Consider the following 26,655-nt stretch of genomic DNA (forward strand, 5'->3'; position numbering starts at 1 on the left):
GGAGTCATACCAATATAGTCTCGCTGGCGGCTGGGTTGGAGACACAGGAAACAGGAGCCACATGATCTGCAACCTGCCGTCCGCTTCTCTCTGCCAACCAACCTCACTTGCTAACTGCAATCCGCAGCTTGCTAGCTCAGCCACCATCTTCTTGCCAGCCTCCATTCTCTGCTAGCGTAGCCACGGCAGTTGTATTAGTGGCCAATGGCTCACTGGTTACAGCTGACGGCCAACTAGCCACAGCTGATGGCCATCCAATCACAGTTGATGGCCATTTACTTACTATCTGAACCAGCCCTTTCCATGTGAGGCCAAGAGCCTGGAAACTGCACTCCTGGCTGTCCCCACACTAGAGATTTTAGAGTCTCAAGCTAACTGCAATAAATGAAACAAATGAATCCTGATTTGAAGAATCTTTTTCAAAACACATTTGAGACAATCAGGACAACTTGAATACTGACTATGTATAGTTGTATAGTTTAAAGAAATGTGATTATTATAATTGGGCTTTTTTTTTTTTTTTTGAGTCCTTCTTTTAGAGATCCATACTGAATGATTTGTTGATGTCTGGGATTTGCTTAAAAAAACAAATCCAGGGAAGAGGAAAATGAGTGGGAGTACAGATAAAATAATGATAGCCATTAGCTAATAGCTATTGAAGTTACTCTCTCTACTTTTGTATGTTTGAAATTTTCCATAATATTTAAGTTCTCCCCAAAGTGATGTATAATAGAATAGTTAAGAACTTAGAAATCCATTACCCATTTATTGACAGAAGCAGCTAACAAATAGTATGGTCTCACTGTATATAAATATACACACACCCAAAGGTCTATAAGGGTATATACTAGGGAAGTTAACAGTTTCCTCCTCAGTAGTATCCAACAGAACTTCCTACAATGATGGGTATGTTCTATAATCTGCCCTGTTCAAAACTGAACTGTTAATTTTGTGTATTTTAATTTCAATAGTCACATGTGGCTGGCTAATGGATACCACATTGGACAGCACGGGCAGATGATGGAATTATGGGTGGTTATCTTCTTTTTCACTTATTATTATTTAAACATTTTTTTTTACAATGAAAAGGCATTGTTTTGCAATAAGGAAAAAGTGGCTTTGTTTTCATTTAAAACATTTACAGACTATCGGTGTGGGTTCTCTTCAAGAATTTTCTGAAAATGAAATAAGTGGAATAAAGCAAATTATACCGAAAAGTTTTATATATCTGCTTTCACTTAACTTTTAAAGGAAAGACCAAAATCAAGGCAAGTCACTTCCAAGTCTATTCTTTCAACTGTATTCCTTCAATCTCAATTCATACAAAAAGACATTTTTATCTGTTTACTGAAAGGATGGAGGGTGACTGCATTGCCTACATTAGAACTTTTAACATTTTTGTCAATCATAATGGAAAGAAAATAGAGCTAGGGCTCAAAAGAGCCTTTGTGGTTTTTAGCTAATGAATTGGGAGCAATAGGAACAGGCAGAAGAAAATATTTAAAAGATCAAGATAGATTTCTTTATTGATGCAATCGGCAAATAGGAGTAATCTGGATCAATATGATGGGGTTGGAAAGGAATATAGGACCTTAAACATGACAGCTGTTAACAGGTATGTGTGCAGTTGTAGTTTACAATAAAGCGGAAGTCTAAGCATAAAAGAAACATGCCAGAGGTGAAATTTTTATTGACTTATCATAATTTTTCAGCATACAAAGTAATCAAGTGTAATATTTACAATTCTTACATAATGTACATTTTAGAATAACTATAAAGATAATGTACTTTGTTCCATTTACAATGACAAACTACAGTAAAACTACATTCATGAATTAGATACAAATCCTCTACATACTAATAAAAAGTAAATGAAGTGTTGGTTATACATTCTTTAAAATATACCTTTTCACAGGTAGGAAAAAATATTACATGTAATAAGTCTTATGACTGGAATGATCTTAACACCCAAAAGGTGGGGAGGTATGTTGAGGAAAATAACAAAATCTAGGACCTAAGATAGAGAAAAGACCAATACAGAGAAGTTTATTTAATTAAATCTTGCTTCCCTCCCCTACCATTATCTGATTTTAAGTAGATAAATTTATGTAAACAGAAAAGGATGTCCCCTAACCATATTTATAGATGTCAGGATTCAACCAAACTGAATCCAAGCCCCTTCTAGTTATCTTTCATTTGGAAACATCAAGAAATTGGTAAGTACAGGCATACTTCGGGGATTTTGTGTTCATTTCCAGGCCCCTGCAATAAAGCGTGTATCACAATAAAGCTAACTGTAATCTTTTTAGTGGTGGAAGGTCTTGCCTTCAATTTGTAAAAACACAACATCTGTGAAGCATGCCTGGCTATGGTAAATTAAAATTACCTTTGAAATGTTTTGCTTTCATTAATGTGCAAAATTAATGTTGCAAAAATGTAAATTTTCTTACAATTTAATGTCTTCAAATCCTCATCTATTTCTTTAAGGGAATTTTATATCCAGGTTCCCCAGAATATCTGGAGCCTTTGTTATCAAAACACAAGGAAAGCTGGCAGTCATTATCAGATTTTGCTGCTTTACAACGTTTCCAAATCATTTCATGGTACAAGTAAAGTGCTTCTGACTAGAAGTCAGACAGGGGTTCTGGTGTCACCTGTGCCACCAACCAGCAAACCAGTGACCCCCTAGGGAAAACAAGAGGAGCAGCCCAGGATCAAAGAAGAGACAATGCTGGCACAGTTAGAGGAAGACCTCACAAGTCCTGCTGTGAAATCAGGTGAGATAATGTCAGCGTAGGCTGTGAACAGCAGAACAGTATACAAAGAGTTATTACAGTTTTGCTTTGTTTCATCCCACTCCTTTTATTTGTGAGGAACTCGGAATCCAAAAAGAGTAGTAACTACTAGTCAGAGCTCTTTCACTATATCATGCAGTTCTGAAGTCATTCTGGACAATTCTATAAAAACATCATTTTTCCAGCTCATGTCCATGGTCAAAAGTGCTGTCAAACAGAAAAGTTAGTTTGACAACCTAAGAGTGATATGGGAATGTCTTATTATGAATGGGTAGTAAACTTAGTCTTAAATATAATTTGGTTTATTGTAACCATACTTGACATGTGTAAAATTGTATTTTTTAAATACTCCTTAACACATCACAAACTGAAGTTGTCCAGACGGCAAAGGTATAATTTCTTTTTTTCAAAATGCACTCAAGAAGAACCAAAGTACATATTCCAAATTATATCCTATACATGTTTTGGAAAGTAAACACCAGATTTCATTAAAATTTACAGTGAACACCAGTATAAATTAGACAAACACTGTAATGTAGTGAATCCCTGGAAATTCCTGAATTTCTAAGGACTGTACCAAAGGTAATTTTTAAAACCTTAGAAATCTTAAACATGTAAGTGTTATAATGAAAAACTGCAAATAACTACTCAATTAAGCAATAGTTCTAACATGAAACTGCATCTAATGAACACATAGTGCAAGTAATATTCTTATTTTGATATTAATCTAACTTTTAAATTAATGAGCTAATGATAATGAGTAACAGAATAATGGTAAGGAATCAGAAACTACCATCAGCAGATCAATTAGGGAAAGAACACAAAGGGCAATCACATCGACTTATGAAGCCCAAGAGTATGAGTAACATTGTTTATACTATAATTTCTCATAATGCATTGACTAATTCACAGCATAACTCAGATTTGTTACATACTATAGAAAAGCTATTAGCTAATATAGCTCAATTTACCTTGGTAAGATCCAATCTACTTTGTAACTACTTGTAATATAGTCTTGCTGTTTACTGCATCATTTCTGCCAAATTTAATACAAATTGAGTCTTGGCATACTCAAGAGACCAAGCCACAGAAATCTATTTTTGTACTGCCAGGCTCCCTGTATTGTTAAAGATTCCACTTTCTCTGAAGTTGTTCAGAACCATGATCATCTTTAGTGCATTTCAATATACCTCTAACCACTAAATTAGACACTAATTACTGCCACATTAACAACTCATGACTCAAGCCAGAGGAGGTAAGAGTGTCATAAAGAATTGCCTTCACAACCAGGGATCCCAGAGGTTTTCTGAAGCACCAATGGCTGGATCCAAAAGGAAAACTGCCTAGGCTTCTTCAGTTCCAAGTTAGGAGCTTTAGGAGTGAAGTCCTAGGATTAAAACAGAAATAGGCACTACCGAAAAAAAGTGAGGCTCTCTTTTCTTTCCTCTTTCTTTCTGTTTTGTTTTCAACATATTTCCTTATCCTTGCGATTTTGAAAACTTAATTTCAACTGCACTCTAAATAAAAATGTTGTAAGTCAGACTTTTGCCAAGCCAGATGATCTGTAACTTAAGAGAAACAGGAAAGATTTAATGTTCCTGTTGTTGTTTTAATTACAATACAAGGTTTTGGATTAGCATTTCCTTAGAAATAATTCATAGTTTTTATCCTTATCTAATATGCAGTTATCAGTAAGCATTATATGCATGCAATTTGGCCAAATATGGAACCTTTTCTGTGGTGTGAACTTATTTCAGTATAATTCCTGTTTACACAGATTCCATTTTGATGGTCAATTAGCTTATAAAACTCTAGTTATTGGGAGGGGGAAATGTTAGAAAATGTATTATCTACCCAAAGATGGAATCAGACTAATTTGCAGCATACATACGATAAATTAATATAGCCATAATATTTTGGAATTCAAGGGTCTGTGATTCATATAACCAAATACTAAAGCTCTATAGATGCTATAATTTAAAAGAATGTACACTGTATACAGTAAGTACACAGGATAGATATTGGAAAAATTAAAAACCAATTAATTGCTATATATTGTAGTAAAAACTAAGAAAAACATGAGGTTTTTTCCCTCCTTTTACAGACTTTTCTTTCACTAGGAGCAATAGCAAAAATGTATCTTGAGAGGGACAAATTTTCAATATAAAAATGCTCTCTACCTTACTTTAAAAATCAACTTTTCTTTTGAAATTTGATGAAAGCATAATTTTGTAACATTGACGTGACCTTTGAAACAGTTTTATTACGTCAATAAATTTGTCAAGGTTTTAGGAAGTCAACTCAACAATGAAGAACTACAACCTCTATAACTGAGATTCTTCTGGTGATTTGAAAGAAAATTGTTAAGGGCTTCTTTTTGCTTCATAAAATGGAATAAATCTGAAGGACTGAGTTATGTCTACCTGCGCAACCATTTATATGTATGTTAAAGATGCTAAAGTACTAATAACCAGATATCTAAGGACTACAACAGCATTTATGAGCAAATGGGGGAAACTATTTTCTAGTTCTAATAACTGAATTTGTATTGTGTGTATGATAACTAAGCTACAAAAAAACAAAACAAAACACTAATTTCTAAACCACTAAAACTCATCAGGGAAACTAAAGAAAAGATATAGTCTGGAGGCAGGCAGGACAGTCGGCTCCCACTCGATGCAGACATGGTTGACTGAATGATCCTGGGCAAGTTGCACAGAAAAAGTTAATAATCAATGCTACCACCCACTGGCAAAAAAAGAGATTTCTTCTAAACTCTTAGCCTATTGTAATCTAAAGACGGCTTCAGTCCAGATTCAACTTTTTTTCTATAAAAATAGCCCTTTAAACAGGCCTTTTCACTTTTTTTAATAAAAGAGGTCCTGAAGTAGCAGGTTCTTCTTCCAACTACTAAAAATATCAATGAATGGGTACCTTTTCTCCAAACCACTCAATCAGTATCTCCTAAAATTAAATAAGCAGAATTAAATCAGCAAAAATGTGTGAGTTTTCAGATCTACACATTAGGGGGTCACCAGCTTTAATATTTTTCCCTTCTTAAAAAAATTCAGAATTTCTGTGAATCTTGCTGGAAACGATTCAGTTTCTCTGGATTATTGGATGCCATTTGGGAAAAATCACGAAAAATATCCTGATAAGTTTCATCACCTGCATGAAAGTAAAATAATGACACTTAAAATTTATACAATGAAAGTATTAATAAACGACATTCATTTTTATGATGAGTAACTATTTTATAATTCATTATATTAAAATTGTGTTCAGATGACCATTTTTGCAAGAAAAAAGATAAACTAAATATAAATGCTGGAAAAGTATATAGTGAAAGAAAAAAAAACAAACTATACCTGAAAAAAGCACCTCAGATGCAGCCACAGAGGAAAGTTCAGAGTTAGAAAAAAGCAAAGATGCAAGTGTTTTAAAGCAATGTAAAGAAATACATTTATTAACACACAAGAAATAAGTCATTCTAAGTGAGGTATAGTAAACAAGGCATTCTTTAAATAAATATTTCCCTTGATCAAGACCAAAAGGAAAGACCAAAAATACTAAGTATTTCTGATGGATGCAAGTTATTAACAAGACAAACTGATAATCGGGTGGGGGAAAAGCCTATTTTAATATGACCTTTTAATTAAAAGGCAGTTTAATTTAAACAGCATGTGAAAAAGAAATTCTTTACTCAAACATTAATGCTTAACTAAAACTAATGCACCTAATCCACTGCTTACTAATAAGCTTATGAAATGACAAAGCCTAGAAAATGACGATAAAATCATAATTTCACATTTAGTCAGAACTTTTTTTGTATACTGTGGATCATATGAGCAAGAATGCTATGACAAAAGGGGAATATACCAAAGACATCTGTTAAATTAGGATAACAGACATATGTATATACACACAAATATGCTTGTAGAGAAGTAGATTATAGATACTGGCTGATACTATAGCGGATTGAATACTATTATTTCTTGCCATGAGAAACTAAATTATACACACATACAGATTATTCCTCAAACGATTTGTATAAAGAAAAATCTTATTTTCAAGATGAACCACCCATTATGAATGCTTCCTATTAAATGTTAGCTTTATACAGAAGCTTAGCATAGTTGTTTTCAAGATTTAGACTGTCAAACACTGTTTTACATAACTATTGTTGCAGCATGGTTTTATAATTATTTCCCATCATATACCTTGCATCCATCTTATGACAAACTCATTTGCTACAGTTAATAGTGCAGTAAGTTTTGTCAGCTTTTGAAAAGCGAGATTTTTGAGGCAATAGATGTCATACCAAAAGCTACAGAATTAGAAAAAAGTTTGGGGAACGGAATAAAGATCTAGTAAAAAGGTCTAAGAGCATAACTCAAGAGTTTCATTAAAAATTTTTAGTACTTTTAATATTTAGCCACTTTTAATATTTATCTATGTAAAAAGCAAGTTATTAAAATCTCTATGTAATTTTCATTTAACCCTGGACATTTTCTTATGACCTGAATCAATCAATCTACTTTAAAAAGAAAAAATACAGTAAGGAGAGAATTTTAATAGGCTAAGAGTAACATCTAACTCATATTATTGTTACTAAAATAATAAAAATAAAGGTTGATATGCTGGAACAACTGGTAAGACAATCCAATAATACCCATGATTTCTTAAAAGTTTACTCCCACATTAAAAGACAAACTACAATCTAGTCCCCTTTTTAGCCATTCTAAAAGATATAAAATAAACTGAGAAGAGACCAACATTAAATATCAATTAAGAAACCATACAAAATATTTTTAAATTTTTCTTATTCTTAGATGTTGAATTAAAATATTTAAAATATTTATTGTAAACATTATAAATATTTTTAAAATACTATTTAAACTGGAGAGTCTGGAATTTTACTTTCCAAGAAAGTATAAAGTGCAGATTATAATACAAAAATACCACACTGATTTTATCATTCGACACCAGAAGTAACTTAAAAGGCACACATTTATACATTCAAGAAGACACAGGAAGAAGGATCTAGCAAACACTAATGTCAAATAGTTTACAGATAGCACCAGATGACCATTCTTAAGTATAACAACAGTACAATGGCAATATATGGCTTCTACTATTAGCAATGCATATTTTGTATAACAAGCTGTGGGATTGTTTTGTGTGTGTGTGGATTTCCAGTTTTTGTTTTTAAATTATCTAGTACCTATTACACAAGTACATTTTAGTAGAACCATTGTACCATGCAAAACAAATTATAAGTTCTTTTATTCACTGAATTAAAAGCTTCCGTGAAGGAAAGTGTTGGTGCTACAACTAATTGGTTTCACTTACTGAATACATTTTTAAAGAGTCAATACAGTAAGGAAGTCTCACCTTCACACACACACACACACACACACACACACATGCACACAACTTTTTGTTAACAATCAGTTTCTAACAAAACATTAATTAATGGACTACCAATATAATACCCTTTCTTAGGCCTCAAAATGTGTGGTCAAAAAGCAAACATTACCATAACAATAGTGACTAAGATATTTAATACAGTTAACACAAATTGAACTTCAATGTGATTCTTTAAAATTTAAATATAATTTTAATCATTTAAAATTTTTCCCATGGCAAATATAACTTGTCTACACTAGCATACATAAACAATAACCTAGGATATGTTGCCCTGGGAAGTTCATAGATAGACATTTAACAGTTTATTATAAGTGGTAAACACCTAATCACCCAATATTTGTAATGCCAAGTTATAGCCTTTAAATTACTTTATAAATTATATTTCTCTTCAGAAAATTAACTTTTCTATGTGCCCGGACAGTTCTGAGTTTTTAAAATGTGGATTTGTGTTTTCACCAATATTCTAAAATAGTTTTTCATTTAGGGTATTCAGAATAGCCATTGCAACAGCAGTTATAATGATCCAAGATTTTGCCAATTTTGCTCTTGAAACAGCAGCATGAGAGACCCCACCCCCAGGTGATCCTGCCCCTTCTGGGTTGATTACAGCGCCAGCGACATACTGATATAACCAGTAGTGGGTTCACTAAAGCAATGATTTTCAACTGGCTGAGAAACTGCCAACAGTCAAGAGGAATCCTACAGTCAGAGACTGTGGGAACCACCAAACTAGTTTCCAACAATTGAGAGCAGGGCATGATATCTCACCCCTTCAACCCAACCCTCCTCCTAAGAGTTGTAGGAACTGATAAAGAGGGATACATTTGCAAAAAATAGGGAGTCAAGGTCAGGGTTATAGATAGAAAATTCAGAAGTGGGGGTTCCTAGAAATGGGTGCATGATTCCCAAAGATTGTATCTCAGTCTTTTAAATGGTATGGTTCTTCATTATGAAAAGATTGAAAATACCCAGAATTCTAAGGTTTTCTTTCTTAGGCTAGGCAACAACAACAACAACAACAAAATAATCAATCAAAATCTATGAGAAAAATTTACAGTGATAAGTGAAGGGAAAGAAAGGGCCTGCTGCCTAAGCAAACATATCTGCTCTCCAAAGACTCATAAAGGAAAAGAAACGTAGCCAGAGAGCAATTGCTGTACCATTTCACCACGTCACCTGTATAAGTAAAATTCTTCTGTTTTAAATATGAGACCCTCTAAATGAATAAAAAATCTAGGTATTATCAAGATGGTCCTCAAATAGATCAAAATCTCCTTTTATTCTGCTCATACATCATTTCCAGAATTCTGATCTATGTTTTTAAACTCTAAAATGAAATTCGAGAGTGACAGGGAAGCTTGTTTTTTAAAATGAGGCTTTTTTTCAAATTTTCATTCAAACAAATTGCAAAAATCTATTTTTCTATGGGTAACTGTAAAGTATATACTCATAAACTTATACATAGAACGACAGTGAAAGATACGTTTGAATGCTCCTAAATGGTGGCAGAAGCCCAAGCATTTGGATGGAACCAGAAGTTGCAAGAACAAAAAGGCCCTGTCCTTTCAAGCCTCCCAGCTCCAGAGAAAAATTGACCACTGACCTTCTAGACTAATCAGTTGGGTGTAACTTCATCAGCAAACACCTTAAGGAAAGAGCAGCTGACCAAACATTGATGTTTAAATTTACAGGGGAAAAAACTGTTTAACTTAAACTCTTGAAGTTCACACTGATCTCACAAATATCAGGTCATAGCCTTTGAATAATTTTTATTTTAAAGTGCTTAAACACAAAGGCCTCAAAAATGGCCTAGTAATACTATCACTTAAGTATATCTGTTACAAAATTATAACTTATTTAAAATCTAACACTCAAGTTTAAAACAAATGGGTGAAATTCAGAGTTAATGCTGAGACTTCACCCTTAATCAGCTCTCTTACATCTTGGTATATCAGGAGTCAGTAGTATTGTTTGATCCATAGGATTAAAGTGGGACACCCTAGATTAGAAGTATCTAGATGAAGTTCCTCTGTTCTCAAAGTTCATATTTGTCCCCTATTAGACCAAAAATAAGGAGTAAATACAGTCCTTTGAGAAAAGAATAACCCCATTATTAATTATATATTAATCTGGTTAAACTTAAAATGGCTGAAGCTAGCACAAAGTACAGAAATTTCAAACATATTTAAACAGGAGTAGAGATTACAAACCACTTTAAAAATAATATATTAATATTAATTGATAAAAAACAAATATACTGAACAATCTCAATTATTTTAGTCATTAATTCTTTTTTACTTATATGTATATGAATTTAAAACAGATAAATTAGTAATTCATATACTCAAATTCATGAAACTGGATATCTAATCACTCGGTATGTTCATTAAAGAGAAGAATCTGATTAACATTTCTTCCTTTTTTTAAAGGTGAAAATTATTCAAAATGAGACTTGAGCTGATCCTGAGTTAGAGTTCTCTAATATGAATACATCTACTTTGCCATCAGGTTCATGAACTACTATTCGAAATACTTCCATTTATCCAACAGATATTGCACAACTGCTTGGGGCAAAGCTGTAAGATAAAATGAGAACTTTTCCCTACAACTTTTAAACTAACCCCACTCCCATCATGGACTTCTTACCCTACTGATAAATTTTGTTTTTCAACCTTCAACTCATGTTTAGGTCAGAGTATAGAACTCTTAATTCCTTTTCTAGATATTTTCCATACTGACTTTTTATATGCCAAACACATGGTGATTTGTTTTTTCCCTGAACACAATTTATAGAAATTCCCTGAATAACAAAAAAACATCATTTGTTATATTCACTTGATAGCTAAAGAGAATTTCAAACGCAAATAACTATTGTGCTGCTTGCTGTTAAGTGTATAAAGATACGTTATCATTCCATTCACTTCACTGGAATGTAAGTGGAAGACATCTGTACAGCAGATAAAGCAGTCAGCAGCCAGAGTTAAATACACCAAGTAAATGTGTACTGGAATAGGATCATGGATATTTAAAGGCCCAGGAGTTAGCCACCCCCAAGAATTCAGTTAGTACATACGTAACAACTCACAGTTTACAATGATAAAAACTGTACAGTATTAAGTTAGTGTGCTAAAGACTATGAGTCTTCCAACTGTAAACTAATAAACTCCTGAATGCATTTCTTATACTGCATCTCAGTATGGTTATTAGTAGAATATTGACCTGGCTGTCCATAAAGTCCTTCCGATTCCCGCATCTCTTCATTCATTCTTGCTAAACGTAACCTAAAATTAAATAAAAGGATTATTATAGATGAAGTTATACAATATATTCATAAACTAATGAATTATATAAGCAGGCAGAATGTGTACTGATGTAATTTATTTTTCTTTTACCAATATTTGCCATTAAAATAAGCAGGCTTTCGGTTTATCAGACCCAGCAATCTGAGACACAAAAATAACTGTTATTTTACTTTATACAATTCTCATGAGAGAAGACAATAAAAGATTTCTAACAAGTGCATTTCAGCTCTGTTTACACAGGATCCTTGCAGCACCTTTAACAGCTTGCTTCTGCCAGACTCCAGAGAATTGCTGACTTCTACAGCAACCTATCAAACGTTAAAGATGAACGTTTGAAATTATTGCTTTCAAACAACAGTATGAAAAGTATGGAAGCAATAGCCTGTCATAAATTCATTTTGGTTCACCCTGAGGTGAGTTAGTTCCAGACATATAAATCGCATGTGTTAGCGCTAAATACTGGGAATATATTTTGATATACAAATGTTATCATAATGACCATAGGTGACCAAGATTTTTCCCAAGGTTGTCCATCATATTGGTTATACATTCTTTTGGGGGTTACTCAGCCTGGCAGCAGGAACACATGTAGCAATGGATTAAGAAGACAAGAATTTCCTCCCATTTTCTTACTAACTTGAAGCAACATTCTGAGACAGGCAAATGCTGCCGTTGGTGCCCCTCTCCTACTTTGTATTACTCGCCTGTCCTTCAGGCTACCAAACACTCCCTGCCTCCCCAGAGCTCTAGCAGCCTCTTCTAACATGCTCTCCCTGGCAACTACAGCTTCTGACATGGGCTTTTCCTATATTCAAAGTACAACAAATTCCTTCCATCTCCATTTTCAACCACTGTGTGTGAATAATAATGGCACCTTAATTATCCCTTTAGTATCTGGACTTTTCAGAGATGATGCCTAGTTTCAAAAAATTAAGTGAAACTGAAGTTCTCACACGAAGTAGTATGAGAACATTTAGATAATTTGAGAACAAATATCTTTGAGCAAGAGGGGCCATTACTATGAGAATTGCCTGGGAACCCTACCAAACCAAGTTTCATTTCTCTGTACTATTGCTATCTTTTCTGTAATAATTTATCTTTCTCTAATTATAAATCTATTATAAATCTATAGTAATTATAAATCTATAGTAATTTAATAGTTCCAAATTTTCCTACAATCGCCTCCACAGTAACAATAACCCCTCCAGTGAGGAAAGGAAGTTGAGTACAGAGAAAGCATGTTTTTCTTTTTTAATTTGGCAAGAGTCAGGGAGGGGTGAAATGGCAAGTCAAGAATTCTCAGTGGGAACTCAGGAGTTCAAGGCAGTCATGGGAGTTTCTCTTTGTAAGAGACTGATTCAGTAGTGTGAATAGAACTATCTCTACTCAGATAACAGGGGATCAGCAATATTCAGGCCATCACTGAGCCCAGAACACAATGAAAAAAGTGACTTCATACAGCATATGCTTGAGATGTCCTACATAATAATGACTGTAGATGAAATCACATTTCTAAATTCCAAGTTAATAAATAACTTTAAGATGAAAAGCAAATTAAGACCTCAAAATTCTTCCTTTAACAAGTCTTATTAAATTGTATTCAAACATTCAAAAACAAGAATTTTTATCTTAAAATACGAATATACGTGTGAATAATTCTTTAAAAACTAAGTAGAAACAGATCCCTAAGTATCACTGACCCAAAGCAATGAAACTACAAAAGTTACTAATATCTGCAGGTATTCTCCTTACTTATAATCCTCTAATTCTCAACATTGTAGAATGATTGCCTGTTACTACACCAATCGAACCCACACCCCCGTACTGAACTGAGAGTTAAAAAATCCATTTCAGAGAAATCACTGGTTTTCTGTTCCTACTGGTCATGTAGTATAACAGAAGTGGCTAAGAACATGGGTTTTTGAGCGAGAATTCTTGGTTTCAAATCCCAGCTCCACCACTTACTAGTTTCTCAAATTACCTGTGGCTTGGCTTCCTTATAAAATTAGGCTAATATAATAATACCTTCCTCATAGAGTTGTGAGAACCAAGTAAGTTCATGTATGTAAAGTGCTTAATATATTTAATGTATGTAGAGAAGTACATGGCATATAGTAAACAACCAGCCAAGTTTAAAATTCACACCTACACAGGTAACTCCAACGTTAAAATCCTGTACAAGTAATATACTGTATGGGAAATAATCCAGTAAAAAAAAAAAAAAACACTTACAAGGTCACTATATCAGCATTGGCTGCTTCCACAGCTATACTCAAAGGGTCTTTCCCTTCTTCATCAGTGGCATGTTGATTGGCACCTCGTTTTAGGAATAAACATACCTGCCTGTTTAAGCAAACAGCATTTTTGGGATATTGCCAATAAGAAATTAGTATTTACCTTAAAAAATAAAAAGCACTATCTAAATTAAAGGAATAAGATTTTCATCAGGAAATTCTTATTCATTCTACAAATATTTATTGAACACTGACTTTAATAATAAAAATTTACCACAATCAGCATTTTACATACCTCAAAATATTTTCATATTTAACCTGGTGCTATATAGCAGAGTGGAATGTAAAAGGTGTGATAAAAAACTACAGTGAATGTTTAAATTTAAAAAAAAATATTACAATAAAAGATACATTGCCCCTCAGAATACTCCCCCTCACTTCAAACACATTTATCCCATCTTTCTTGCCACTTTCTGAAGCAGTTCTGGAAGTCCTCTTTCATGATTGTCTTTAGTTGCGCTGTTGTGGCTGCTTCGATGTACTGAATCGATTCAAAACATTTTTCTTTCATGGTCATTTTAACTTTGGGGTAGAGCCAAAAGTGGCACGGTGCCAGATCTGGTGAATAAAGTGGATGAGGATACACCAGAATGTTTTTGATAGAAATTGCCGTACCAGAAGCGATGTGCGATACAGAGATTTGCCATGATGGAAAGATACCTCACAAAAGAGGACTTCCAGGACTGCTTCAGAAAGTGGCAAGAATGATAGAATAAGTGTGTTCAAAGCAAGGAGGAGTATTTTTTTTTTTTTTTAATATGAGAATTTATTTATTTATTTATTTATTTAACAGGACTTTATTGGGGAACAGTGTGTACTTCCAGGACTTTTTTCCAAGTCAAGTTGTCCCTTCAATCTTAGTTGTGGAGGGTGCCGTTCAGCTTCAAGTTGTTGTCCTTTCAGTCTTAGTTGTGGAGGGCGCAGCTCAGCTCCAGGTCCAGTTGCCATTGCTAGTTGCAGGGGATGCAGCCCACCATCCCTTGTGGGAGTCGAACCAGCAACCTTGTGGTTGAGAGGAAGCAATCCAATCAACTGAGCCATCAGGGAGCTCAGCAGCAGCTCAGCTCAAGGTGCCGTGTTCAATCTTAGTTGCAGGGGGCGCTGCCCACCATCCCTTGTGGGACTCGAGGAATTGAACGGGCAACCTTGTGGTTGAGAGCCCACTGGTCCATGTGGGAATCGAACCGGTAGCCTTAAGAGTTAGGAGCATGGAGCTCTAACTGCCTGAGCCACTGGGCCGGCCCCAAGGAGGAGTATTTTGAGGAGTGATTAATGGCAATGTGTCTTTTACTGGAATAAATTTTTTATGAAAACATTCACCATATTTTTCAATCATACCTCATATACATTATGGTCCCTACCCTCAAAGAGCATCATAAAGAGATGTACAGCAACATCCATAAATTTAAATAAAACAAAAATCACTCAAGGTCATTATCTAGAACAGAAGGAAGCCAAGGTAATGTTAACATCGTAATATAATGACAATACAATAGCATAGTGGGAAGTAATCCTCCCACTGCACTCCAAATATTGTAACTTAAAGAAATTGACAAAAATGAAAAACATACAAAAGAATGAGTACATGGAGTCTATGAAGTAAAATGGAGAATTTTGATTGTTTAAGAAGAAAATGCAAAGGATAAGTTAAATACCATCGTTTTTAAACACAGAAAAGTTTTCATGATGAAGTTATTGGACTGAATCTCTGCTTACAGAGGCAAAGAGAACAAACAAGCTGTGATAAAAATAGAAGATGGTATAAATAAACATAAAAAAGAACAGCTCCTTACTTGTCATGGTAAGAGGAAGTGGATATCCTGAAATGTTTTACTAAAGAACCATCACCTAACAACACAAGCTTTTCACATAAGGCCAACATTTTAACTTTATTTGTACCCTCTAATAGAAAGTATTTCCATGGCTTTCTTGTTCTGTGCATCTAAATATTGCTCCAGAAGCCACAATGTTAATAGCACAGTTTGACTTTAGCTACCCTGTGGGAAAACTAAAATGTCTAAAGTTATGAAACTCTCCCAAAATGTGTGTGTTATGTATATGCATAAATACTATACACACAAATTTGTCTGACAAAAATCGCCATGATTTCAGTAACAGTTTTAAAAACTGAAATTGCTCAATATAAATGACAAGTGGAGTTCAATATAAGCTTTGCAATTTTCTTATCTGAAAAGTAATAGCTTTTTTCTGAATGAGATTTTTTAAAATGTCAAATTCCATCATGGCTTTCATGATGTATATAAGTCATAGGAAAGTATCACTTTACAAACTCTACCTAACGGCCTTTACCTGAGAAAGTTCGGAATTTAGCAAAACACACTATTTTCATTACCAAAATTTTCTTCCATTAAGAAAAAAAATTGAACTCACACAATCAAAGTGATGCTCAGAAATCATTACTAGCTTCTTCTTCTATTTTCCAATCCATCTCTCAAAGCAAAACATTATTTCAAACTAATTTTTCAAGTAAAAACAACTTACATACAGAAACACTAGCGCTTACCCCGTGTGCCCTAAGACAGTGGCATGGTGCAGTGGCCCCCGCCCTTGTACGTCTCTTTGGTTCACATTAGCACCATTCTGTAGGAGAAACTCGCATGTCACCAAAGAGCCCTTAGAGGAAAGAAGATAACAATGTAAAAAAAAACCAAACAATAACATATTTCTATTAAAAAGAGCATTTAACAGCCTTTGTATTTCATTCTACCCCCTCCCCCCAAAAAAATATCCTCCAGCAGAAACTGAGAAATGATAAATTGTATTTTCTTCCTCAGAAATACTTCTAATAGGGATTCAATTTGCAGTTTGTGATCTAGCAAAACACACTACTTTCAAAACCAGAATTTTTTTCCATTACGAAAAGAAAATTGAGCTTACACAAAGTGAGGCTCAGAAATCACTACTAGCTTCTTCTTCTATTTCCCAACCCACCTCTTAAAGCAAAAAATCATGCTAAAGCCATGATTCAAAGGAACTGATTTTTTTATGTTTTACTACCACTGAAAACCTCAATGTACAATTCATACCCCTAATACAGCCTGAATAAGTGGTGTTGCTTTGTTTTCCTCTGAATTAGCCCAGTTCACATCTGCACCATGAGCCAAAGCCTCAGCCATTTTAGGAAGATTTTTTTCGTATGATGCCCTATAAAGCTGGAGTCCTGGGTTAAGATGTTTAGATTCGAGTAACACAGAAGAATCTTGCCTTTCTCCCTCTGAAAAGCAAACACAAACACATCAATAAAAATGAGCTCTTGACAGGGAGGGAGAGAATGGGAAGTTGTTTCATAGGCACGGAGGTTTCGTTTTATACTATGAAGAGCTCTGTGGATGGATAGCAGTGATAGCAGTAATTGACAACTATGTGAATAGACTTAATGCCACTGAATTATCTACTTAAAAAGGTAAATTTTATGTTATGTGTATCTTACCACAATTTCTTTAAAAAAAATGAACTCTTAATTGCTATCACATGTGAAAGTTGTGACATGAGAAACCGCTAACCTAACAAAATGAGCTGATGGGAGATTTTCACAAATATGTTTTATTTTCAATAGACTGATCACTCCCCAGTCAACCTTCTCTTATAAAAACATCGACTGGTATACCAGGCATTTGTGGTCTTGCCAGTATCAAACAGGTAGGTTGATTACTCTGTACTTGATTAAAAGTAGGCACATTCCTATAAGCCTGGACTTAAGCACTCAGAAGAGGCAGTAAGAATCCCTAAAGACTTTTACTACTAGACTACACCTTACTTTATCCCTAGGATGGTCCAATACCATCACAATGTCCAGCACAAACAATTAAAATAATTTAAAGAATGCTCACTACCCTGACCTGAGTATTCTGCAAGACCAAAATCACTGAAACCAAGGAGGAGAAAATACAGGAGTAAAGCTCAGGTCAGAAGAAAAGCCTAATGGGGAGAGAGCTGCCGATCTCTTTCAGCTGATAAGAAATCACAGCCACAAAAAAAGATAAAGAATAACAAGACATACAGTTCATGTGGATTAAAAATTATCCTTAGCTATTGACAAGGCACTTTTAGCACACAGCATGAGGTTCAGAAGAATGTACAGCTAGGAGAGAACCTACAAATACGAAAAGAAATGGCTGCTTTTTCATTTAACTGTATTACTTCTCCCTTAGTTCCTTCCAAAAGACTAATAACTACTTCCTTTAGAAACTAATCAAGACTAGGCATTCACCACATGCATTTTCCAGCAAATAAGACCAATTAACATTGAATTTCACCATAACTCACCAGGCTCATATAAACTATTGGCTGACACCGTGGAGGGTAAAGATTCTCTTCCATCATCACAACTCTGCTGAATGCCACTGTCATTACTTTTCACTGTTTTAAAGAAAAATCCACTATGATTAAAGTCCACGCCCTTAAGAAAACAATCTCCCACAAAGAGGTTTAAAAATGAGCTCTAATAAGTCAATGTGAACTCAGCCACCACCAGAACACATTTCATACAATTTTAATCCTTTCAAGCACTAAGCTTATCAAAATATGAATCAATCACGAAGCCTAAAAATACTTATTTTCAGAGTTGTAACACATCTCATTACCCCATAATATGTAAGGGGTAGTAAAGAACTTAATTTATTGTATGACTGTAAGTAATGTGTAATTCTGAGACAATGGGTAACATCTAGAGAAATGGCCACACTGCACAATGACCACTGGCACAGACTTGGAATGCTCCACAAGAGTAGTACTTACTACTACGCAGTTTTGAAGAAGTATCAAAGTAGGAGAAGAGTGAATCTAGCTCATCAGGACAGAACAGAGACTCCCGCCTGGCCTCGTCGCTATTTACAGCAACCACTGGGGACATGCAAGTTAGCAAAGCACAAAGCAGGCCGTAAGAAGGGAAAAGGGCAGGAAAAAACGTTATTGGGAAAAATTTAGGAGGAAAAAAATTGGAAGGATATTAGGTGGTTAATCAGATATTTAGAGCTTTTTGCCATGATAGATTTATAATCCCCATCTCCCCTTGCACTTTAAGCAGTTTTATCCCGTAGAATATACACATTACCTAGAAATGTAAATTATCAAGACACTACTTAAATTTAACTGTCTTAAAGACATAGAAATCCAATTTTTCCTTAGAATATGTAGAAGGAAACAAATTTTTAGCATTTTAAAAATCTGCAATGGCTACTAATTTAGAGATTAAGAAAGTGCATGACATCAGATTACAGAAATATTTATGTACACAAGTAAGCTGTAATACCTGAACTTTGGGAAGACGCTCTGACATGGTCACCTGGCCCAAGTTTAGAAATGCTCAGCCTCTTTTCTTCACAACTTTTGGAGACAATCTTTTTTTCCTGCTCAGGAGTTGATGATGATATAGAATATTTGTCCACAAATTTTCTCTCCACATATTTTGCTCTGATATATGCCTCTTTCTCCTGTCTGATATACATAAAAACGTCATGATGTTCTGCTTAATCTCTGAGCATGGCTAGTACTGAAAAGAAGCCATTATATATTGAATATTTCAAAGAAAAGTCAGTAAATGTAATACTAGTTAAAACTGAACTTGTGACATTTAGAACATGTTTTCCTTCCAAATATTTAATGAACTATGATTTCGTGTTCAAATAAAACACTAATAATAAACTTACTGAAAAATCACAAGTATTAATATGGCACTTTCTTATTCTCTTAATTTCTGTGTTCATTCATTTCTATACATAGTCCCTTTTGCTTTTTATAGACTGAAAAACATTACTAAGGAAACTATAAAAATTTATAGAAATTAATAGTTTCATTTTTACTCTAATAATGTCACACACTGCACTATCACTATCGATGGTCATAATTTTTCATAAGACAATTACTTTAAAAAATATATAGCATTCCTAACTTATGGGGAACAAAAGATGTCACATTTTAAACTTCTGATTATACAATCATAAAATGCCAAAACTGTTCTATCACTTTTTTTACTTATATCCTTTAAAAATGCTTAGGTCTTTGGCTAAAATAGGATATTTCAAGGTCTATCATAATTCAAATAGCAAATAAATAATCTGAATTAAGTGATATTGGTTTAGAGAGCAATAACTTTTAAAATAGTAGTGTACACATAAGGATTTAGTCAAATATAAAATCCTAACAGAATTATGGCAAATAAAATTTTTTTTTGGGTGCTAAAAATAACCATAAAGACTAAAAACATCAACAAGAACGAATTATGTACCTCAGGCGCTTAAGTCAATGAGCCTCCATATATAGAAATTGAAGTATAAGGTCAAACAGCGATTAAGTGCTCCCTGATACCCTGACACCTTTAATTCTTCAACATCATAATGCTATATATGAAGGACGCAATTACCAAATATTTCCTGAAATAAGTCACACAATGTAACATTATTCAATGTATGCAGTAGAAACTTGATCCTTTGACACATTAATGAACAGATTATCTCTTTTTAAAGGCTGGCCACTAACAGAATTTTGGTCTACTTTAACTGCTAAGAGCTCTTACAGTTAGAACCTTAACTTTTAAGATTCTCTCTTATCTGGACATTATAATTGATTATCTGATTAATAAAAGATAATTACCTAATTAACATACCCAAGAAAGAACCACATGTTAACAAGTAGTAATGATGTCTTCTAAACAGCCTGTCTCAGTATTAAGTATCACTTACAGTGAAATAAAATCATACCGGTAGCTGTCAATTCCTGATTGGGAGGAAGAAAAGGTAACACATTAAGACAACTGAAATAGTACCTTTGTCCTGGTTGTGGTTTCTTTATTCCCATTTTTTCCACTTTAGCTTCATAAACTCGATTTATAACATCATTCCCCAACTCACACATAAGCTGTTTGACAGGAAAATAGAAAAATAAGCTATAAATTCCTAAAAATAATATGAAAGTCATTAAAGCAAGTACAGCTAACTAATTCTTTTTTTATATTCTATAACTGCTCATTCCACAAAGCAGTTTGAAGTTAAAACAAAATGAGACCAGGACTGAGAGCAGTATCACCATTTTGCCACCCTTCCCCAGAACGCCACTCCCATAATAAAGGGTTTCCCCTCTCCTGCCTTCTACTCGTTTTCTACCCCTCCACTGTCGCTAGCACAATGTTGCATATTATTCACAATGTCTGGTAAATTAAATGAAAAAAGAAGCCTAAGGCAAGATAGGTGAAGTTTTTTGTTTATTTTACTGGGGAATATTGGGGAACAGTGGGCCCCTCCAGGGTGCATCAGCTCCAAGGCATTGTCCTTCAATTTAGTTGTGGAGAGCGCAGCTCAGCTCCACGTCCAGTCACTGTCCTCAATCTTAGTTGCAGGGGGCGCAGCCCACCATCCCATGCGGGAATTGAACATGCAACCTTGTTGCTGAGAGCTCGCGCTCTAACAAACTGAGCCAACCGGCCGCCCCACCGGCAGCTCAGCGGCAGCTCATTGTCTTCAATCTAGTTGTGGAGGGTGCAGCTCACTGGCCCATGTGGGAATCGAACCAGCAACCCTGTTGTTCAGCACTTGTGCTCTAACCAACTGAGCTATTTGGCCACCCCAGACAGGTAAAGTTTTAAACAATACAGAATTGAAGTAAACTATATTCCCCTTATACTTCATATATAAGTATTACAAAATATTTTGTATGAAAGTTTTGCTCATACTTTTTTAATGTATCAGACAGTTGTGTTTCAACCAAATTTTCTATATTGAATCCACTGACTTCATATCTACAAAGTTGATGCAGAAATTACACTTCTACCCTTTTCTTTCCCCACTTTCTTCACTTTGAATCCATAACAATTAATAGAATCTATATAAATAGGACTCTACCTTAGGAACCAATTTATCATTTTCATTTAGATGTTTACATGATAATTCCACAAAGAAAATTTTTTACTTTACATAATTGACAGGGTTACCTGTTTATCTATGGATTGAAATAAAAATACACATTATGAACACAATTTTCAGCCAAATTAAATTCAGAGTACACTACAACCTTTAAATGGGGAGTAGGGAATAACAAGGAGTATACTATTAACTGCTATGAGTTTTGTAAATCTTATCAGAAACCCAGATGTGATCTAAATTTATGACATTTTCGTAGCTATGAATCTTTACACATTGAAAAAGGATGTCTTGGTTTGATGACTACTACCCCAACGAATGTAAATTTGCATATGGTCCTATGCTAAAATAACCCACTGAAAACAATATGCAATATCATTCCATAATGGAGCTTACTACAGCAATATGTCTCATATTTTCACCAAGAATTTATGTAATTATAAAAGATTAAAATTAAGGCACAGAATCTAAGCTATCTTTTGAGAAAACATAAAAATGCAGGAATACTGGTTTCCTTAAAAAGTGAACTGACTTGGAGTTAAGAGTGCTACTTAAACGTAGCAAGTTTTAAAACCTAGTAAGAAAACATCAGGTTTGTCAAAATAGCCTCAGATATGTTCCAACACAGTCTAGTTCATTGTTAGCATTAAGAAACTCATACATCTGTAAACTAAGATTCTAAATTCCTCATCTTTTATGTAAAAACATGAAATATTTTTAAGCAAATATTTATTTTACCTTTAAAAGTTCAGGCTCCCAGGTGTCTAAAGTTAAAGAACGTACTTTTGAAAAATGAACTCCCAGACTCCTAAATGGGAAAAAAATACTTTGTTAACATATAAAACTATCAATCTACTCTATTTGTATATTATGCAAATTATTTTTCTCTTTTAATGTGACTTAATCTCTAACATAGCCCACAACACATACATAAATAGGGATAGATCTTTGGATTTATCATGAATGATGAACCAAAGTCCTCAAAAGCTCTTCACAAACCAGAATTTTATCCACTTTACAAAAGATACAAACTGGCAGTCAAATTAGGCAAATGGAAAAGGACTTCTGACCAATGGGACATGATAATTTACAATGTGTGTTTATCCAAAAGAAGTCTGTCACCTTGGGCAGACCTACCCACCGGTGAATCCCGGAACACTCGATACACAGGGTGATGCCCAGGTTGATGCTGGCCCACCGTGGGTCTGCCAGACCACAGTCACAACAGCTGGCATTGCCAGGGATACACTGGACTCGCTGCAGTGCACTTTCTCCTTTCAATAATTTCTCTTTTGATTCATTTCCAGAATCTAGGCTTCCTGTGGATGGAGATGATTTCTTATCCAGCTTCTAAAAGAATTAAGAATGATTTGTTAAAAATAAAAAACAAAGGCTGTAATACTATGTTGTATATATACTACATGCTCCAAACAAAAGCTTCCAATCAGTAAACTGAAGACCTATTACGCGCCTAAACCAGGCATTGTTCTAGGCATTAGAGATTTAAGAATGAAAAGATACGGTTTCCTCTATCACCTGGCCTTTAGTCTTGTGGGGAGAAAATTGTAAGCATTGAAAATTACACATACACATATATACATACATATATATACACACACACACAGACACACATATATGTAATATATATGTAATATGTTATATATATATATATATATAAAAATAACTGGCACAATGAACATATGTACAAGATATGAGGTCAAAGTGAAAGGGGAACACTCATTTCACATGCAAGATGAGAAACGGGGGGGTAAATATAACACAATTAAGACTCAAGAATAAAATAAATACTATAATTGTATACCAAGTTTTGCAAAGTATTCAATGAACTGCAAGCAAGTTGTTTCAAATACTGCAGTAAATAACTTGGCAACAGTACTGCCTTTTACTAAAGAACAGATCGATTACACAATTATTACTACAGAGTGAATCAACAATGGAATGCACAATATCTAAAATCTCATGGGCTATTAGGAAACCAGGGGAAAAGCAAAAGGTGGCAGATAAGCAAAAAACTAATTTTTTAAGTGCACAGCAAAGTTTATACCAACAATGACCAAATACAAAGATGTAGTTTGGGGATTCTAAGCAATTCAAGACATGCTCTAAAAAGTATTCAGGTTTAAAAACATTTCAGCCTTAAACAAGCGAGTTATTTTAGTATAGAATCATTAGAAATATACTTTGGCCCTTGCCTTGACCTTCCTGAAAAACTCAATTCAATAACTGTTAGTTGGGGCCAAGCAAAGAAAAGGTGTGGAGGTATGGTATTCCAGAGAGGATTGAGCTGGGTGAGGAGCATATCCTCAAATGAGAGCGACTCAATGCAAGTTGTCGGTTCCAAGCAGGATGAGGGCATCTACCCAGGGAGACAGCCCAGCAAGGCAAGTGAGAGCCTGAGGAGGGAGAGGAGTGTGGAGTGGCAGTGTCACAACTACGAAGTGTCAGAGCCTGAGTGGGGTGCGGGGGCAGGGAAAAAGGATATTGGTTACATATAGGGGGACTGATCATATAAACGAACATGTCACAAATAAATGAGACCCAGATTTCTCACTGCTGAGAAAGGAGTTATTCAGATGGAAAGGAAGAGGATTATAACAAAACCTGCTGTATTAGAATAGAACTGGAGATACCATAGTCACATTCAATATAAATAGATATATCAAGAAATATAGATGTAAATGTGTGTATCCACATATATGTTCCCTTTTCTTGGTTTCTAAAAACCATTCTCCATGAGAATGAATTAGGGCTCTTTGAAGTAACTGCTGATTTCAGAGCTGGTACAGAGAAAGTACAAGATGAACCTGAAACATCTCATCGCGCTACAAAGTAAGGAAGAAGAAAGAACTCAAAAGATTGATCAGAACAGGTCAAAAGGATACAGAAGCCAGGGCTCTACTGGCCAACCTTGGGTCAATTTGAGCAACAAAACAAATAATGATAGTAATGGATTATAACACATTAAATAAAGGGGCCTATACTGACATAATACAAAAATTTAAAGGAAAATTTAAAATATAAAAAATTAAAGGAACGATAAGGAACAGAATATTTACATAGTCTCAAAGTCCCTCCTTCACAAAATACTACCTACATAGGTAACTTTGCAGTAAATAAGTCTAACAGAAACCACCTTAATCAAGTGATCAAAGGCAGTATCATCAATAATGAGACAAATCAAAATCAAATGTCACCAGAGGGGCTGCAGTGAGAAGAACACAGCACCATTTATATAATATTCTTGCCAAAGATGCATAGCCTCATGAGTAAACATCAGACAAACCCATACTGACAGACACTCTATAAAATAACTAGTCTTAATCTTCAAAACTATCAAGGTCAAAAAGGTCAAAGTTAAGACTAAAGAATTATTCCTGACTAAAGGAGACTGAAGAGTCATAACAACTAAATGCCACCTGCGCTTCTGGACTAGATCTTTTGTCATAAAGAACATTACTGGGACAACCGTTAAAACTTAATGATGTTTGGGAATCAAAATGGTAGTAATGAATCGACGCTCATTTCTTGATTTTGATGGCTATACCTTGATTATAGTAAGAGAATGTCATAGGCTGTGGGAAGTACTCACTAAAGAAATAATGTGTGATGGGGTATCATGTTAGCTCTGAAACAGTTCAGGGGCACTGTTTATTTGTACTATATTTGGAACTTATCTGTAAGTCTAAGATTATTTCAAAAAAATTTTAAAAGAGAAACCATCTGTTTCACTAGGACATGTTCGATAATGTGAATTAGCTCATAAGCAATCATCGTATAGGAAAAGGATGTCAATATAATGCAGAAATCATTTGGTTCATTCCCTATTTTTCTCTATAAGCTAATACTTTTGCACCAAATTAGAGAACTTGAAAGCAAAGTATACTAATACAGCATAACTTGGCCTAGCTACCTCAAGAAACACAGGATTGAACATGACACCCATCCCCGCAATGATTTGAAAGTGTTTATTGCATTAGTCCCCTTGATCTTTATGTATTTTGCCTTTGTCACCATAACTGAGTAGCCTCAACCCTTCTGTATGCTTTCATGAAGGTATCCTCACCAATTTTTAAAGTTAAGTCGTATCTATATTGTAGTATTCATTTATTAGGAATTTGTCCTAGTATTTAGTATTTCAGGCACTAAAGTTCCTGGAAGTATGCTAGTTACAAACTTACACAGGTTTTTAGGTCAGCCCTATCCCTATTTGTACCATAATCCCTATTATTTCTAGTATATTATTCTGCATAACCCAGGTATTTCAGCAATTCCACCAGCTTCTTCATCAAGATGATCTGGATACACAATTTTGTTTCGTCTCAAAACTGCTAAAAACTAGTGCATTTTTAAAAAAGCATTACCCAGAGCCCTTTTTGGACAAAGATGTGATAATCTAAACATCAAAAAGAGTAATTATTATAATTAATTGGGAACCATTGTATTTAAAAATCCATGAGTTAATAATGACGCCAAAAAAAATAGATATCTGTTCCCACTGAAGGTAGCTAATAAATTAACCAAATGAATGTGGTAATTAAAAGCAAAAAATAAGTATTCTATTACAGTAACTAAACAGCTCCAGTTGATGAAGAAAAGCTGTATTTCACGGAGAATACAAGTTAATAAATGTAGAGGGTTGATAGAATGAAGAAATCATCATTTTACAATTCCTAATGAAACACTCAATTCCGTTGTAAAACCTAATGTAAAACCATTAGGTTTATGGGGGAGTAGATCTTCTTGGGTCAAAGTAACACAAAGAAGATTTGTTAGCCAAAGTAACAAAGTAGATTAGGAACAAGGGAGGACATGTAACTTTACAATAGAGGGATTCTATTGTCATGTCCCTAATCCCAATTTGTCCACTTCATCTTCACACAGAAGCCTGATCTTAGCATTAGCAATGGTGGGATAATCAAATCTTGTGTGTCTCCTGTTG

General features: G+C 34.5%; 1 protein-coding gene across 6 annotated transcripts in view; it reads right to left on the reverse strand.

The window, feature by feature from the left end:
* Positions 1–1,659: 1,659 nt before the first annotated feature.
* Positions 1,660–26,655, reverse strand: part of ACAP2 (ArfGAP with coiled-coil, ankyrin repeat and PH domains 2) — a 132,226-nt gene continuing 107,230 nt past the window's right edge. For 2 of the 6 annotated variants that reach the window (XR_012495540.1, XR_012495532.1), the window contains 11 exons: positions 22,837–23,045; positions 22,434–22,503; positions 20,606–20,697; positions 19,094–19,278; positions 18,580–18,684; positions 18,109–18,201; positions 16,869–17,056; positions 16,346–16,455; positions 13,760–13,870; positions 6,164–11,506; positions 1,660–5,963 (listed from right to left, as the gene is read on the reverse strand). Coding sequence is in view for 4 of the 6 variants with exons in the window: in XM_019723422.2 (XP_019578981.1) it covers positions 5,863–5,963; positions 11,445–11,506; positions 13,760–13,870; positions 16,346–16,455; positions 16,869–17,056; positions 18,109–18,201; positions 18,580–18,684; positions 19,094–19,278; positions 20,606–20,697; positions 22,434–22,503; positions 22,837–23,045 (1,326 nt within the window). In the remaining 2 variants the exon portion in view is untranslated. The remainder of the gene's footprint in view (positions 5,964–6,163; positions 11,507–13,759; positions 13,871–16,345; positions 16,456–16,868; positions 17,057–18,108; positions 18,202–18,579; positions 18,685–19,093; positions 19,279–20,605; positions 20,698–22,433; positions 22,504–22,836; positions 23,046–26,655) is intronic. The other 4 variants (XM_019723422.2, XM_019723407.2, XM_019723444.2 and 1 more) reach the window with 2 other exon arrangements.

The sequence above is a fragment of the Rhinolophus sinicus genome, linkage group LG01 (genome assembly GCF_036562045.2).
Source record: "Rhinolophus sinicus isolate RSC01 linkage group LG01, ASM3656204v1, whole genome shotgun sequence".
Lineage (NCBI taxonomy): Eukaryota > Metazoa > Chordata > Mammalia > Chiroptera > Rhinolophidae > Rhinolophus > Rhinolophus sinicus.